Here is an 18,649-nt window from a genome sequence, read left to right on the forward strand (position 1 = left end):
GCGTAGGGCATTCATATTTAATCACTGATTTTAAATTAATTAACGCTTTTTTTCTATTTGAGAATTTTGCATTTTGTGAGACGGAATTGTTGAAACCCACTGTGGTACTAGAACAGCATATACAAGTATCGGGGCCGGCATGAAATGCAACTACAGTACTGTATTCGTTATGGATAACCAATAAGAATTTGTATTCATTTCACCTGCCACACCTACTACCCTTATTGGACTGAACTTTCAATTCTGTTCAGTCGAACTTAGAAGATTCCACTGTACTTGTTTGATACAGTTTTAATCACATACAGGCAGTAGAATTATGCCATCATAAAACTTTCTGAATTCATATGGTAGATATTTCAGTGCCTTCTTCATGTCTTTCATCTTGGTCTTCTTGATGGCTACATGTCCAGCTGGATATGGAGGCGTGTTGAGCAAGTAAACATCTTGATATTCTTAAATAAATTAAAATGATATAAATGTGGTTAGCTCATGCAAGGTCATCGTTAAATTTATATTAATAAATGAAAGATAAGGGAGATACACACGGGCTTTACGGAAGGGAAATATATTTTCGTTTCCTTCCTGGAGTCGAACCACAGTCTGCTGTAACTGTGTCTAGAAACGCTGCCGCTTCCATCTGGAAAGAAAACACATGCCTAAGATACGCGCCAATATTGTGTTTGAGTTATCCGTTACTCTTGATTCGAGAGGTATTAAATAAATTTGCACTGCAGGGTATTAGAATAAATTATCCCTGTTTTAACGCTGTGCAGACAGTCGGAAATGTGTTTCAGTGTCTCTTGAAGCGCATTTCAGCGGAAGCTCCTCTCTCACGCCACGCTGCTATAAATTTAATCCGAGATGAACTAGAAGCTGCAGACCTGTCGCGAGGCATGACGCAAAGATCCAATTCCATCTCTCCTCTTTGAAGTCTTTTACAACTCACAGCGCCTTTCAAGGGGATTGCTAAACGCTGGGATCCAATAAATTACACACAACAGCGACTGCGTGTTTTCAGTTCTTTGAAAATGAGCAAGATTCCAACTTCATCGCAATTGTAGATCAGATAATATAATTTCAATATAATTTGCATATGTAATAATACTAATAACACTGTTCTACATTTGTTTTTCTGGAGTTAACAGTTGTGATTGTTAAAGAAATGTGTGTGCTGATTTCGAATCTGTATTTAGATTTTCTCTGCCAGGAATAGTTTTCTAGTTATTGGGATTTTAAGTTTTTACTAATATTTTTCACATTGTAACAGTTGAAAGAAGAGCAGTTTGGCTTCAGGAAGGGAAAAGATACGAGAGATGCAATTGGACTGCTACGAACAATCGGCGAAAGATACTTAGAGAAGAATAAAGACGTGTATGTGGTATTTGTGGACATAGAAAAGGCGTTTGACAGAGTGGATTGGAATAACCTGATGGGGATCCTGAAGAAAATTGGCGTGGATTGGAAAGAGAGGATGCTGTTCAGTAGCCTTTAAATGAAACAACGAGTAAAAGTCAGGATAGGAGAAGAAATGTCAGAAGGAACTGAAATAAGGAGAGGAGTAGGCCTCCGACAAAGATGCCCTTTATCACCTACCCTGTTCAATATTTACTTGGAGGATTTAGTGAAGACCTGTTTTCAGAACATGGGAGGAGTGATAGTAGGAGGAAGAAGAATAAAGTGTATAAGATTTGCTGATGATATGGCGTTGTTACCAGAAGAGGAGATGATACTAAGGGATATGCTACTAGAGCTAAATGACAGTTGTGAGCAGTATGGAATGAAGATAAATGCCAATAAGACGAAGACCATGGTCATAGGAAGAAAAGTGAAGAAGATATACTTGCGAATTCGAAATGAGGCAGTAGAGCAAGTGGAAATCTTCAAATGCTTGGGGTGTACTGTAAGCAGTAACATGAGCTACTTCCAGAAAGTCAAAAGGAGCACAGCAATGGCGAAAGAAGCTTTTAATAGAAAAAGGAGCATCTTCTGTAGACCTCTGAAGAAAGAACTAAGGAAGAGACTAGTGAAGTAATTTGTGTGGAATGTAGCATTTTATGGGGGTCAGAAACATGGACATTACTACGAAGTAAAGTGAAACGACTAGAATCATTTGAAATGTGGATATGGAGAAGGATGGAGCGTGTGAAATGGACAGACAGAATAAGAAACGAAACTGTGTCGGAAAGAGTGGCTGAAGAAAGAATGATACTGAAACTGATCAGAAAGAGGAAAAGGAATTGGCTGGGTCACTGGTTGAGAAGAAACTGCCTTCTGAAGGATGCACTGGAAGGAATGGTGAACGGGAGAAGAGTTGGGGCAGAAGAAGATATCAGATGGTAGACGACATTAAGATATAAATGGCTCATATGAGGAGAAAAAGAGGAAGGCAGAAAATGGGAAAGACTGGAGAGAGAATGCTGTATTTGCACTGAAAGACTGCCCTTGGCCAGAATACAATGAATGAATGAATGAATATTGATGTTGACAAAAATGATAACATACTATTTTAGTATGCTTAAAATTATGTAAAGTGACATTTAATAAATTATTCAAGGGAAAAACTACCACATATATCATCTACTGTATAAAAAGCTTAATGGAATTTGGGAAATTTGAACAAAATTACGATTCTTTCCCCGAAATTTTTAGGGGATTTAATTTTTTTTCTTTTATGAGGGATGTCTTTCCTGTCTCGAATAATATTTCAACAGTAATCAGCAAGAATTGTAGGTATCCACTTTGCCTCGCACCGCTAGTATATAGTAAGCCTTTCAGTAGTAAGCCATAAAAACTCCACCGCTATGTACTTCCGTACGTTATAGTACCGGTAATATAAAATGACTAGTTTAGTCCTATGTTATGGAAACGAAGCATGGACTCTCCGGAAGAGAGACGAGAAAAGCATAGGCCTATTAACAGTTTTTGAGATGAGATTCATGTGTCGGACAGCAGCAACAACAAATGGAACCGGAAGAAACTGCAGGTACGCTACAGGTCCTAAACTACGCAGATATCTATAGAATTGAAAAGAGCACGTCATGACAATCGATTCGTTCATGCTCTCTAAGGCAATGATAAAGTATCATCCAAACGAAAAATATTTACTGGGTCGTCCCATAAAATCGTGGCATGAAAATCCCTTTCTTATGTTGTAACAGTTCAATTAGAACTAACTTAAGTGGTCTATACTTTCCAGCATCAGTGATATCTATAAATAGGGATCTATTTTTTGATAATAGTGATAGGCGAGAAATTTTTCACATTTATTATCTTCATTATTCTTACTCTTATATGGAACGTGTGAAGTGGAGAGACAGAATAAGGAATGAAGCTGTGTTGAAAAGAGTAAGAGAAGAAAGGATGATGCTGAAACTGATCAGAAAGAGAAAAAAGGGATTGGTTGGGTCATTCTCTGAGAAGAAACTGCCTACTGAAGGATGCACTGGAAAGAATGGTGAACGAGAGAAGAGTTCGGGTTAGAAAAAGATATCCGATGATAGACGACATTAAAATATATAGATCATATGAGAAAAGAGAAAGGAAGGCAGAAAATAGGAAAGATTGGAGAAATGCGGGTTTGCAGTGAAAGACCTGCCCTTAAGCAGAAAACTAAATGAAATGAATTACATACCTAAATACTACATTTAAACAAAATAGACTCGCGAAAGTTTTATCATTGTGCAAAATATATCAATAATCACAAGTATTACTAAATATGTACCAAATATTTTATTCCATATTGTCAAAAAGTATGTTTGTGACTTCTGTCTGTGTTATACAATTTGCCAATCGCTTGGAAATGCCAATATTTTTGTACTTTCTCTATGGACATTGGGTACACTCATTTTATCATGTGTATGGCTACTGAAAAAAAATCTATTTCTGTAGTCGACTGCAGCAAAGATAGTCTACATTATTCAATCCTTGCTGCAGTATGTTTTGCACCGAAGGTTATATTTTGATGCGAACAGACTTTGAGGAGTTTAGTGGTGGAATTTGGTATGAATTGTTTGCAGAGTGGCATCCTCCTTTTAATGTGGACAGTGTGAGAGACTTTTGCGTAGACAGAACTACTCGCTGACTGTTATACAAATCCTCGTGAAGAAAATGTGGAGATCATGCTTAATTTATTCTTTGTCGATATTCATGCGTGATAAATGGATGAATGGATGGATGGATGAATGAATGAATGAATGAATGATTAATTAATTAATAATTAAATAAATAATGACTGAATGAATAAATAAATAAATAATAATGAATAAATAAATAAATAAATAAAAGCTTAATACAAAATATAAATATAATACATTTCTTTAACAAGTTGTTTCACGAAAGACCCACTGGAATTTCGGTAGGATTTACACTTATAAATAAATAAATAATGGCTGACTAAATAAATAAATAAATACATAAATAAATAAATAAATAAATAAATAAATAAATAAATAAATAAATAAATAAATAAATAAATAAATAAATAAATAAGTAAGTAAGGTAGTAAGTAAGTAAGTAAATAAATAAATAAATGTTTCACATACAATATAAGCTTAATACATTTCTTTAACAAGTTGTTTCACAAAAGACCCACTGAAATTTCGGCAGGATTTACACTGATATCACCATAGGATTTCACCAAAAAATGCGGTCCCTATTTTCATTCGTATTTCGCGCTGTCGTGACAAATGCCAGCAAGTTAAGGGTCCTGCCATTCAAAAAATATAGCAAAATATTGTTTTTCCCGGTGATTTTAGAAATACTTAATCAAGTTGCAGTCAATCAATGCTTTCTCCCTCAATCGTAACGATAGTATTTTCTCGTCATGTCTTTCAAATGTAACAATGCGTTTCAGGAAGCAATGAACGTGACGGATGTGGGCGTGGAGGGGAAGCTACTCTTCGGGTGGCTGGACTGCGTGCTGTTCGGAATGCTGCTGGGGGTCTCCTCCCTCATCGGCGTTTACTTCGGCTTCTGTGGAAAGAAGAATGACACGCCAGAGGAGTACCTGATGGGGGGCAAAACCATGAGCACGCTTCCCGTGGCCGTGTCGCTCGTGGCCAGGTACTGGTTAACAACGCAGAATTTAGGGACCAATGGTAGAGAAGAACCCACAGTCAAGACCATCCCGATTACAGATCATGAAGGCCCATGAGTGGCACGGGTTTCAGGCTCCCACCTGTACAGTGTTCTGCCCAAGGACAGGTTTTTCACTGCAAACCCAGATTTCCACAATCTTTCCTATTTTTTGCCTTCCTCTTTGTCTCCTCATATGATTCATATTATCTCAATGTCGTCATCCGATATCTTCTTCTGCCTCAAACGCTTCTCCCGTTCATTATTCCTTTCAATGCTCCTTCAGTAGGCAGTTTCTTCTCAGCCAGTGACCCAGCCGATTCCTTTTCCTCTTCCTGATCAGTTTCAGCTTCATTCTTTCTTCACTCACTCTTTAAAACATAGCTTCTTTTCTTATTCTGTCTATTACACTCACACGCTCCATTCTTCTCCATATCCATATTTCAAATGTTTCTACTCGTTCCTCTTCACTTCGTCGTAATTTCCATGTTTCTGTCCTATACAATGCCACATTTCACACAAAGTACTTCACTAGTCTCTTCCTTAGTTCTTTCTCCAGAGGTCCCCGGAAGATGCTCCTTTTTCTATTAAAAGCTTTCTTTACCATTGCTATCCTCCTTTTGACTTCCTGGCACAAATCGATATTAATTCAGAGATACCTTACCTTTGAAGTGGGTTATCCGGAAAGCTGCCAAACCCTACCACATATAGTTATGTTTATAAAGAATGAGAAAAAAAAGTTCGTTTACAACGTTTCAGTGGTAATAGAGGAGGTAAAACAAACATTTTTTATTTGAAGAAACTTCTCAGAATTGTCATTTCGGCGATATGAGTTAATAAGTGGTGTGAAGACATTGTGTTTAGACTCTGTTGCCTGAATGCAGCGATGCGAAAAAATGTTGTTCAGAAATGTGGTTCAAATTGCCTTCCGTTTAACCAAATGCACAATTTAACATTTACGCACTACGAAATATCTAATAGGCTACGCTAAAAAATGTTAGGGGTTTGTCGAACAATCGCTGCAGTTTCAACGATGTAGTAAACCAGACATTTAACATCCTCACAAAAAAATCCACAGAGGTTAAGCCGGGCGATCGTGGTGGCCATGATACTGCTAACAACCTGCAGACTTAGCAATTCACCCACTGCGTTTGTAACACGACTTACCTTATAACTTATTGCAGGCAAAACAATCAAAACAGAAATGACTGGTAGGCCTAAGTGGTGTGACGGAAGCCAAACGACCTAAAGTTTTAGGACACCTACTGGAAAAATTGTTGCATATGCGAGATTTTTGTCACATAAAAATTACTTTTTTATCTCTTGTATCATTCCTGAATCGTTCTAAACAAACTTTACTGACATTCTGTATATTATGAAATGTTTCAATATTCTAATCTTGATTAGCCTATATTATAAGGGTTAGCAATCTAATAAAAATATTGTGCATGTAATGTGTAGTGATTTTTCTCCAGCTCAATATCTGGCATTACGGTGATGGGCGTCCCCGCAGAGATCTATAAGTATGGCACCCTCTATTGGTACATCTCATTCTGCGCACCATTTGTCGGTATGATCAACTACTACCTTTACCTGCCAGTCTTCTATGAACTGCAGCTTACGTCAGTCTACGAGGTGAGTGTACAATCTGCTCGAAATTCCTCGTCGGTCTGGTACGCATGCACCTAGAATTAGCTATACTAAAGTACAAGACACGATAATGAAGGGACAGGAAGTAGGTTCCTCGGCGAGGGAATTAAAATGATGGCAATGGGGACTGGCCTCGCTTTTGCTGATTTTAATTATCTCTAAATAATTATAGTTGGAAGATATATTTTTAATTTTTTCCATATTTACCTTTATATAACCCAAACATCAACATTAGAATTCCTTTTAGTTTAGAGATTTTATTGGTGCTATTATATGCCAATAATAATAATAATAATAATAATAATAATAATAATAATAATAATAATAATAATAACAAAATAATAATAATATAATAATAATCTGGGAAAAGATGTTTAAATTAATCAAAACACTTTTTTATAATGTTATGACTAGAGCCCGGATTGTATGTAATTACATATTCCGTTCCTACATATGTAGCTATAAGGAAAGCTAAAAGTCCGCGAATCATATTAAAGGAATCATTATTCCGAAGTTTTAAATGTTTTTACATATTTTGGTGCATAATAAATATTTTGGCATATATTATATTTTTTTACATATTTTGAAGGATATTGCATATTTTGAAAGAATATATAGGCCTACATTTTTTTCACCAATTTTCTCTCTACGTAATGCTTAAGTTATTTTTTAAAATTGTTTATAAAGCTTATCCCTTCGTCTCTAGTGCATAAATATAATTTAATAATTGAAAATAGTAACGTATTCTGTCAAAAAATGGACATCTCTTTGCAATGCTAATAGTTTGTAGGCTATATCCCTTGAGAAGTAACGGTAAAGTAGGTACAAATACCAATGCAAATGGTGGGTCATTGTACTGCTAACGTAGTGAAGGAAAGAATGAAAATTACCCTGTGGGTATGATCGTTTCGCACAAACACCCCCAATCAGTTGCTCTAAAAGAAAACAATAGTTTTTTCTGTTTTTTTTTTAAGAAACTTATTTTGACATCAGGTAATACAAGTAGCAAGCCTACTGCCATTCGCATCCAAGTTAAAAGACTGGATTTCAATTGACGATTCCTTTACTAAAATGGTAAAATCGTGCAGTCCAAAGTCTGTGACAAACGCATTGGGTGCTCCATGAAGTCACAATTAGAACAGCATTTAAAAATTGGACTTCATGTGAGAAATAAAAAACGTGCTCCGTCGAAAAGAAACAAGTTCTTCTTACACAAGTGGTGCTGAAACATTCGTCTTCTACAAGTGAATTTAATAAAAATTTGTGCATGCCAATGGTTGCTGCAAACGTACAGTGGTATAAACTTGGAGTTCCAAAGTTCCAAGCATTCCTACGCAAATACTGCAACTTCAATATTTCGCATGAATCAACACTCCGGAAAAAATATTTGAACTCCTGCTACACTGACACAATGGAAACGATTAGAGATGGACTTGATGATTCCTACGTATGGGTTGCCGTTGACGAGACGATCAATGACGGCAGAAAATATGGAAAAATATTTAATTATTAATTGCGCCTCCAAACGATAATTAAATGAGGTTCAATCACATGTGCACCTGTAATTTTTTATTAGTGTGCAAAAATACATCTAATAAAGCTTAGATTTTAAATTACCAACGTTTTTTTTTATTTATTACATATTTATCTACATACTTCGTCATTTTTAGCTTCATATTTATGTAGTCTACATAGTTCTCATTTTCACATTACATAAACTCCGGACTCTAGATATGGACCCATATTTTCTTTTTTCTTTTCTTTTTTTCTTCCTCATCAGCTAAAGACTCAGTAAAATAAAATAATCTTCGGAACTGCTATCCCACTCCATGTTTAAACCAGACTGCCTGTCGACTGTACCGGAATATTCCGAGCAGTGAGCGTCAGAGCTTCCGCGGAAGACGGACTGCTGTAGATTTCCGTTCCGGTCGGTTCGTGCCAGTGAGCGTCAACCTGGCGCTTGCCTGCCGGTCTGAAGTTGCGTTCAGGTGCGGGTTCGATCCCCGCTTGGACTGATTACCAGGTTGGTTTTTTTCCGAGGTTTTCCCTACCGTAATGTGAATCCAAGATAATATATGGCGAATCCTCGGGCTCATCTCGCCAAATATCATCTCGCTATCACCAATCCCATCGACGCTAAATAACCTAGTAGTTGATACAGCGTCGTTAAATAACCAACTAAAATAAAAAAAATAAATGGTCTAGATCAGGAGTCGTCAGCACAAAGCACCCAGGGGCTAGCGTCTCTTAGCCGCGGAAAACGCAGTGCACAATGGTGCACTCGTAGCTGCTAGCGGGGAATGCTCTCTATCTCTACCTGCTGCACGACGGTGCACACGGGACGGCACCGCTTACCCTTTGCACATTTCAGCGAGTGTTGACGACCACTGGTCTAGATATTAATGTAATAACTATGTAACCAATTATACTCAATTAAAATTAGAGTCTGGCTGAGAGAAAGAAAAGGAATATTGGCCTTAGCTCCGCCAGATTAAATAAATATATTATTATTATTATTATTATTATTATTATTATTATTATTATTATAACGATAAACTTCTCTGCACATAAATTTCATCTAAATACTCGTAGAATATTTGCTAAAATTTAAATTATTTTTGTTAATTTTATATAAACTAATTTTATAAAGTCCTAAATCTTTCCTTTTAACACCTAGAAATCCATTCCCTAGTTTTAAGCTGGATCTACTACACACAGTTACACATCATAGTCGTCAAGTGTGATGCTTGCTAGGCCGAGATTCTTTGTAATTGGTATCATTTGGTTTAGTACCTGGAGCTGAGGTTCAACCAGAGCGTGAGAGTGATGGCGTCTGTCCTGTGCACGATCTCCATGCTGCTCTATATGCCCATCGTCGTGTACGTGCCGGCCCTCGCCCTCAGTCAAGGTGAGTTCCAATTATTGTGATGTAATTAACGCCTGATATATGATTTCGAGGGTAACGTGGCACTCACATGTTTGCAGTCACTGGCATGAACCTGCACTACATCACACCGGCCATCTCCCTGATCTGCATCTTCTACACCATGCTGGTGAGTATGCGATACCGCAATTACAGACAGATCCATTTACAGTATAATAACTCTCCTGATGCTTTAAACTTTAGATGCACATAAAGTTTAACCCATAATTTAATGTAATTCTTACAGCGTTACACAGGGTGATTCACGAGGATCTACCGTCCCTTACGTAACTTATTTCCGAAGACATTCTAAGCAAAAAATGTCATATAAACATTCGTCCTAATCTCCATATTTGCAAAATTACACTAATATGAAGTTGTCTGTAAAATGCCGTTATTCTTGAGTTTTAAGGGTAAAACAATATTACAGATAAAAAAGAACTATTCAGGAGTATCTTTTCTTTAATTAGCTAGTATTCTGAAGCTAAATGTCTGTTGTGAATTCCATAGTTGCTTCGTATACATTTTTTCCCCATTTTTTACTACAAAATCACATTTTCTTACGCATTTATCAGAATTGTTACAAAACACTCCTCTCTTGTAAATTCTTTAAGGCTATACATTATGATGCATAATTAAACTGTAAAGAATCAAGTTCCTAAAGACGTGTGATTTGTAACAATTGTTGTGATAAGTACATAAGACTGATGTCATTTTTAGTTAAAAATTGAAAAATAAAATCTGTACCATACAATTAACAACACATTTTTAGCTTCAGAATACTAGAAAATTAAAGACATTACACTTATGAATAGTTCATTCTCTATTTGTAATATTTTTTACCGTTAAAACTAAAGAAAAAAAAACAATTTGAAATTAATGTCACTTTGAAAATATTAAGATTAGGACAAATGTTTATATGTCATTTTTTGCTTCGAAAATGCATATGTCTTCGGAAATAAGCTCCGTAAGTGACGGTGAATACTCGTGAATCACCCTGTATAATAGGTAATTTAGGAATATTTTAAGGGTTAAAACATAACTTTTATGTAAATAGATTTTTATCAGTAGGTGAAAAAATTAAATGTGCATATATGTGAATACACACATCTAAAAAAGAAAAGTCAGAGTCTGTATTGAAGCCTACAGTTACAGAAAAAAAATTGCCCGTCTGAATATCGTTACATATTTAGCGCATTGCGTATGATCCGTGCTCAGAAGCAGTGATATAAGCCATTCTTTTATCGTAATACATACATACATACATACATACATACATACATACATACATACATACATACATACATACATACATACATACATACATACATACATACATACATACGTACGTACGTACATACATACATAAGGCCAATGAACTAGGCCTATTTTGCTTGCAATAATCAACAAGCCTACAGTATGTTGAGAAATTCTTCCTGCAAGATCCCATTCGAAAAATTCAACTTCCTGTAAAATCGCAAACAATTATAATTTTACGTTAAAGCAGTAGTTACTACCCAAAGAACGATTTTAATCCACAACTTTTTGCGTATTTTCAGAAGGGACTCAAACAATACGGACAGTCACAGATGGATACTGAATCTGTTTTTAGGTAGTTGCGTTCAACTGGCCGGAATTCGAAAATATGTCTAGGAAAAACTCATTGAAATATGTACAGTAGTGGCAAAAAAACCGGACGACCCTTGTAGCTGATTTCAGAGCCTTGTTCACTCCAGAGCACGATAGAGTGGTAACTAAGACTTTTGTGGTTCGAATCCTGCCTGGGAAGGAGATTTTTTGTTCCTTATTCAAATTTATTCCTAATACTTTTCGATTGCTGGTAAAATTCATGTTCTGGGAATAATAAGTTAATGAAGTAGTAAAATAGCCTATCGCTGCAATCGAAAAATATTGGGAATAAATTTGAATCAGGAGCAAAAAAAAATTTCTTCCCAGGCAGGTTTCGAACCACGAAAGTCTTAGTTACCAGTCTATCGTGCTCTGGAGTGAACAAGGCTCTGAAATCAGCTACAAGGTCGGTCCTGTTTTTTTTTTGCCACTACTGTACTTGCTTATGGAATGTTGAAACTACACATATTTCGCAGAGCACAGACTAGTTTTGGATTTAAAGAATAAAAAATAACATCTCGAGCTCGCAGAAGAATTCTTACATTTTTCGTAACATTCGCAATGTCGTATTTGTACAAAATAAATTTCTTGTGTATGGTCTTCCTCTTTCTAGGCGCTACAGCTCATTGTGAACCTTGGTCTCTTCCATGATTTTCTCCAATTGTCTCGATCCTGCGAAATTACTTTCCAATTCCTATAACCCATCTTACACATATGTCTTCAACTCCATCCAACCATCTTATTCTTGGTCGTCCACGGCTTCTTTGGCCCCCAGGATTTCCATTTCACATCCTTTTAGGAAGTTCTACATCATTCATCCGTGCCACACGCCCTGCCCACCTTAATTTTGCTGCATTTACTATTCTTCTAATAGGCGGATCTTTATAGATGGAATAAAATTCATTATTATATCGCCTCCTCCATCTTCCTCTCACGAATACTGCCCAATTATTTTACGGAGTATCTTCCTCTCAAAGGCATCCAAATTTCCAGCGTCCTTTTTTGTTAGGGACCACGTCTCAGCAGTATATGCTAGTAGAGGTCTTATAAGTGTTTTATAGATAGTTATCTTTGTGGTACGAGATAAAATTCTTGAACAAAGTAATTTTCTCAAGGCGAAGTAAGCTCTATTGGCAGCCATTAACCTCTGCTTTATTTCATATGAAATATAATTAGAATGAGTAACTGTTGATCCCAGGTATTTAAATTAATCCTCTCTCTCGAAGTCATATCTTCCTATTGTTATTGAGGATGGTATATTCTTGAGGTTTGCCTTTCCACAAGCCATGTATTTAGTTTTCGATTCTTGTGTATGGTAGATAGTCACAAAACAAGGCGAGAAATTTCCATTCTTTTAATTTGATATCACACAACAGAATCACGATTTGAGAAGTTGCTTTCCGAAAAATAAGTAGGCCTACATGTAATGCATTAATTATTATTTTTACTTGATAATATTACTGAAATATTATTTTTTATTTTATGTTCAACGTTGTTTATTATGTTTCTTAATAAAAACTAAACGAATGGTAATAAGGCTTCTTCTTCTTTTATTTTGTATATCATCACGCGACCCCTCAGGTCTTTACACGACCCCCGATTGAATCGGAACTCACACTTTGGGAACCACTGTTTTACACGATAACGTTACGAAATTGTAAATTGACATAAAATTTAGTAGTAAATTATTTCATTTTAAGAAGCTCCTTTCGATACTTGTAGTAAAATACCTTATTTTATAAACGATAATAATACATATGTAGAACAGAGCACATGTAGGGTATAATTATATTAAACTGATACTTTTAAATTTGCAACAATAAAATATAAGTGTATTATAATATCTTTCTAACCTCAAACTATTTAATTTTTTTTTTAATTTTAATCAGTTATTTAACGACACTTTATCTACTACTGGGTTATTTAGCGTCGGAAAAAATTATCACAGAAATTCCTTGTATGGGTAAATTATCAGTTCCCACTTAGTGGAATAGGCCCTTGTTAACAGGAACTTCTATCTGAAAACCCTCTTATTCTAACATACTGTACTTGTATTAACGATGGATTTAAATGATATTATACGTATAATAACAAAGCGTGAATACATGTAATAGTTTTCATTTAGCGGTCAACACGAATAATAGACAAACAATGCAATTTTCAAGCGTGTCATAAAACATGTGAAAGCGCTTGTAATCTCAATCAACTCTGGTATTATATGTGTGATTATTAACAGTCCGGTTGTTCAATACAGGCTGTAACAGTAATGTGTCAACCATGAGTGACATCTGACACATTTAGTTTAGAAGTTTAAATGAGTTGCATATTGATAACAAATTCACAGTGTGAGTTTTATGAACCTAGTTCTTATTCTATCAGAATATTTTACATTAGCCTAAAGCCGCGGAAATAAAACTAATTTGTAATTAAGTATGTGGATGGTAAAATGAGATAATGTTTCTAAAATTAAGAGAATAGGTCTCTTTCTAGGCACGTAGTTTAAGGAATTAGGTACAGCTTACAGCAGTAAAATTTTTGGAAATATCCAACATTTTTTTCCTCCATTACTGTACCTCGTAAAATAATGAAAATTGGTATGTGTGAAACACTGTCCTTCTGCTATATGAAAAAAAAATATATATATATATATCTTTACGATTAAAAAAAAATTATTTATATATTTTTTCAAAATTCAAAATAGTGACAGTTTCTGTGCAGTGATGAAGCGTTTCCCTCATAACTCATAAACTTGTTAACTTTTTCATGTTCTCTCTCTTTTATTTTATTGCTGAAACTCATGTTTACAATATCATGCTCTTCCAACTACATTCCTTAATAAATAATATATATTTTTTTAATTTGTGTTAGAAGAAAATACTGATATTTGACCATTTTTAAAATAAATGTATTTTTTATGAGATCATCTATCAAAGGCAGAGAAGCGATCTTGCATCATATTGTAGATATGACATGCATAAATAAATAAAAAAAAAAACAAATTTCATCACAGAATGTTGTATAGTTTTTTAGCTATGTGGGAAACGCTTCATTACTGCACAGTAGAGACCTGCAAAACAGCCCTCACAACCGGTTTAGATTCGACCGGTCGTAGCTACAACCGGCTAGGACGAACATCGGACCGGTAACTCGGTTGTCGAGCGGTTACGCCTGATGTATTGCGAGTAGAGAGAACATCAGGCGCACCTACATGAAACACGTTTTTCGAGTACACAACCGAAGTAACAAGGAAATTTACGTTATCTTGTTGAAAAAAAAAAGTGTTTGCAAGTACTCTTACAGTTCATTCGACACTATAACACATATATTTTCTTTATTATTCTGAACTTGCAGTAACTTTATAAGTATCGTTTATATTTTAAACTTTTAGAGTTTTACTAATGAAAGTTTCTTATAGATATGTTTCACAGAACAAGACGTGCACAAGCCATGTATATTTTTCTTACCAATAAACGCTATATAGCTGGCGTTTTTCTGTACCAGTGTTAAATAGTATAGGCTACGTCATAACTTCATCATTTGATTACGTCGTAACTCTTTCTCGTCACATATTGACTGATTCTTGTTCGATTTATATAACCCAATGATCGATATTACATAAGTTCATGTAAGATCGCGAATTATTTAGAACACAAATCTCACACAGCAAGAAATGGTAAGGAGGAAGAAAATACGATCTCCAAATAACACCAGGTACATTTCATCATACAATAACTCTTTAACATTTTCTCAGTATACAAACAGAGTAATAATATTGAAGGATATTCATTTGTTTAATTACAAACATATGTTTGCTTCAAATAGGAATACAAATAATTTGACACTTTAATACATTTATTTTTGTATTTCGAACTTGCAGTAATTTGACTAGTAACAAATAAATGAACAATGGACACAGTGACAACGAAGGAAATAGACGTAATGTATAATGTGAAATATCATATTGTAAACATATTCAAAAAATAATTACAATTCATTATAAAACAAAATAGGAAATAAGTACATACAGTCCATTATGACGTTTGTACTTTAAACTTAAAAAAAATGTATAGGTCTACCTCTAAAACAATAGTTGCATGCTTTTTAATTATTCTAAGCAGTTTCAATATTATTTATTATGACGTTTGTACTTGAAACTAAAAAAATGTATAGGCCTACCTCTAAAACAATAGTTGCATGCTTTTTAATTATTCTAAGCAGTTGCAATATTATTTATTAAGAAATCAATTTAAAAAGATAAACAGTAATGTTATTTTCAACAATACGATTACTTTGACTCCCAATGGTGGTTGTTCTGTACAAAATAAGTATAATTTACACATCTCTAAACTACGAATAACAAAAGAATAGCAAGTTTTAGAAACAAATCATTCTGTATAGAAAAGATCTACTTCAGAGAGAAAAAGTGTCATTCAAAGAACTATTTTATTACACACGTGCTAATATCAACTATTTGATGTTCACAATTATTATTAGGGCCTATTATCATAACCTACATGATCAGAGTTGACTTCTTGTGTTTATGTATTAATAAATCTGTTTTACTAGTCTAAAGTTACGCTCGGTGGAAACACTTATTCATGGAATTGTCAATATTCGTTTCACAAGTGTTGCTAGAGAGGCTAGAGTTATTTGGTGATCTTTCCACCAATTTAGTATGTAGAAAATGAAATGAGTATAATGTATAATGTGAGATATAATAAGTAAATAAATCCAAAATAGAATTACAATTAATCACAAAACATAAAATTAAATAATTATTAACTCTAAATGCATTCCTCCAAAACAGTAGCTATTCATATACAAGGTACAAGTGAAATAACCCTGCAGATTGTACGGGGAGATAAGGTTCACTTAAATGAATGGCAAACCTATATTACGTTTTGTGATTAAATGCACGGTTATTAGAAAATTGAGTTGGAAGTTTCAGCAGTCTGGCAACATCGCCGCTAGTTGCACACTGCTTTTTATTCTTGTAGTACAGATTTAAGACGTCAACGAACTCAGGTCTGTCTCCCTAGGTCAAGCATGTCAAAGTGGGCCATAGATAGTATTTGTCATAGCTGTGGTTCGACTTTTCTACAGTGGCCAGATGATTGACAACTCAGCTGAGAGTTCGATTGCTCGAAAATTAGTTCCTAGACTCTAGTCATAGTAAACATACTAAAAGCATTGTTTGTAGTAGGTTTCAGAAGTTATAAAGTTATTTTTGTTTTAGTTTTACTACTGATCGAGTTTACTGTTTTTAAGTGTGTCATTATTGTAATATTATAATTCAGTTTTCTAGTGTAATAAAAAATTATAACCTTGGTAATTTGTGGATACCGAAAGTTTTTTTCTGCAATTTACGCATTACAACGTCTGTAGTTTCACGCTGCATGCTGTTTGTTCCTCTTGATGATCCGCAGCTATAATATCTGGATGGTTCACTGTGATCTTCATTTTATACGCCAGAGCCATCCACCCACAGAGAGATAGAATCAACGCGAATATTCGTTAAACCGAATACTGAGGCAGTACGCAAGCAGATGTACTTCGCATACTGCCTATAACGCCAGGCGTTCAGTAGCGCTATGTAAGTTACTTCGGTTTTCAACCGGTTTTGCAGGACTCTACTGCACAGTACACTTAATTTTGAAAAAAAAAAAAAAAATAATAATAATATTTTTTTTAAATCATAAAAATATTTTTTTCATGTAGCAGAAAGACAGTGTTTTACACCTACTAATTTTCGTTATTGTACAAGATACAGTGATGGAGGAAAAAAATGTTAAATACTTCCAAAAATAATTTTACTTGCTGTAAGCTGTAGGCATACCTAACCCCTTAAAACACTGTGTAAAATATGAACAAATATTCTTCGTTCTTGCTCTTGTCTATTGTATTTATTTGTATTTGTACACCGCTTTACGGCTAGAATATGGCACTTGCCAAAAAAAATAATCTTAGTACTACTACAAATAACGTCGTGGTCTAAGGCATCCTTCCTAGGACTCAAGTTATGAAATGCGCGCTAGTTCGAGTCCCCATGGGGGAAGAAATTTGTTAATTAAATTTCAGCTAGAGAATGGGATCGGTGCCCACCCAGCATCGTGATGCACTTGGGGAGCTATGATAGGTAGCGAAATCGGGTTGCGAAAGCCAGCTATAACGACGGGGTGGATCATATTGCTAACCACACGATACCTCCATTCTGGTTGTATGAACGTCCACCTCTGCTTCGGCTTCTGAACTTGAGGCCAGCTTGCAGCCGGCTGTCCGGTCTGGGCTTTTCAAGGGCTGTAACGCTACTGATTATTATTATTATTATTATTATTATTATTATTATTATTATTATTATAATTATTGTTGTTATTATTATTATTATTATTATTATTATTATTATTATTATTACTACTACTACTACAACAAGTCTTAATTCATAGTCAAAGTCTAGTTGAAATATATACAGAAGGGTTTCAAATATACTGAAGTGTTTTACAATATACTACTACAATACAAGGGTTGTTGTTAATACAAGACATATATTCATGCAGTGTTGTTGAATGTCATAATAATTTCATCTACAGAACAGAAAGCGTGAGGAATTAGCTATTTCTTTAATTTGACCCTAAATAACCTTATGTTTTGATTTTGATTTTCCATATCCATAGGAAGGCTATTAAAAATGTTTACTATTATATAAAGCAATTCTTTCTGATAGCATGATAGACTTACCGATGGAGTGTGAAAGTCATTTCTAAAGAGTATTTATAATATGAAATGTTGAATTAATTGCAAAGTGTTCACGATTAAATAAGAGGGAGTTTATTAATAAAAATATATATACTGACAAGCTCTGGACATTAATTGTTGTTTTTTGAAAATGGTCCTGGATTTGGCACCAACTATTATTCTAATTGTATTACTCTTTTTTGTATTAGGAATCTTCTGTTACTATTTGTAGAATTTCACCAGAATATTATTCCGAAATCCATTATCATGTGAAATATGCAATGTATATTTTTTTTAAATATTGAGAGTTACAATATTTTGCATAATCTAATAGCTACGATCAGTTCTTTCATGGAACATGTCTGTAAAGTTCTTTCAAAGAAAAAAAATATCCTTGTGTAATGAGAGAAATGCTAAGAAAATAATCTCCCAAGATAAGGCTCAGTTACATTATCAGTCCATTGATAAGCATATATTTTTCACCAAGAAGTATACAATATGAGTACTTATCATTGAAAACAATTTCGATCACAAAACACAGCAAACAACTTTTCATTTAACAAAGAAAATAAGATGGTGTATTCACTCACAAATTCAAAGCTATAGATCTCACAACTCTTCAAGTAATATCCAAAAAATCCG

General features: G+C 34.6%; 1 protein-coding gene across 1 annotated transcript in view; it reads left to right on the forward strand.

Moving 5' to 3' along the window:
• The window catches only part of LOC138711640 (uncharacterized), a 146,618-nt gene that overhangs the window by 60,400 nt on the left and 67,569 nt on the right, over window positions 1-18,649 (forward strand). Inside the window, exons 14-17 of the mRNA XM_069842771.1 lie at window positions 4,853-5,061; window positions 6,549-6,708; window positions 9,514-9,631; window positions 9,709-9,776. Coding sequence (XP_069698872.1) covers window positions 4,853-5,061; window positions 6,549-6,708; window positions 9,514-9,631; window positions 9,709-9,776 — 555 coding nt within the window. The remainder of the gene's footprint in view (window positions 1-4,852; window positions 5,062-6,548; window positions 6,709-9,513; window positions 9,632-9,708; window positions 9,777-18,649) is intronic.

This window comes from Periplaneta americana, chromosome 13 (genome assembly GCF_040183065.1).
Source record: "Periplaneta americana isolate PAMFEO1 chromosome 13, P.americana_PAMFEO1_priV1, whole genome shotgun sequence".
Lineage (NCBI taxonomy): Eukaryota > Metazoa > Arthropoda > Insecta > Blattodea > Blattidae > Periplaneta > Periplaneta americana.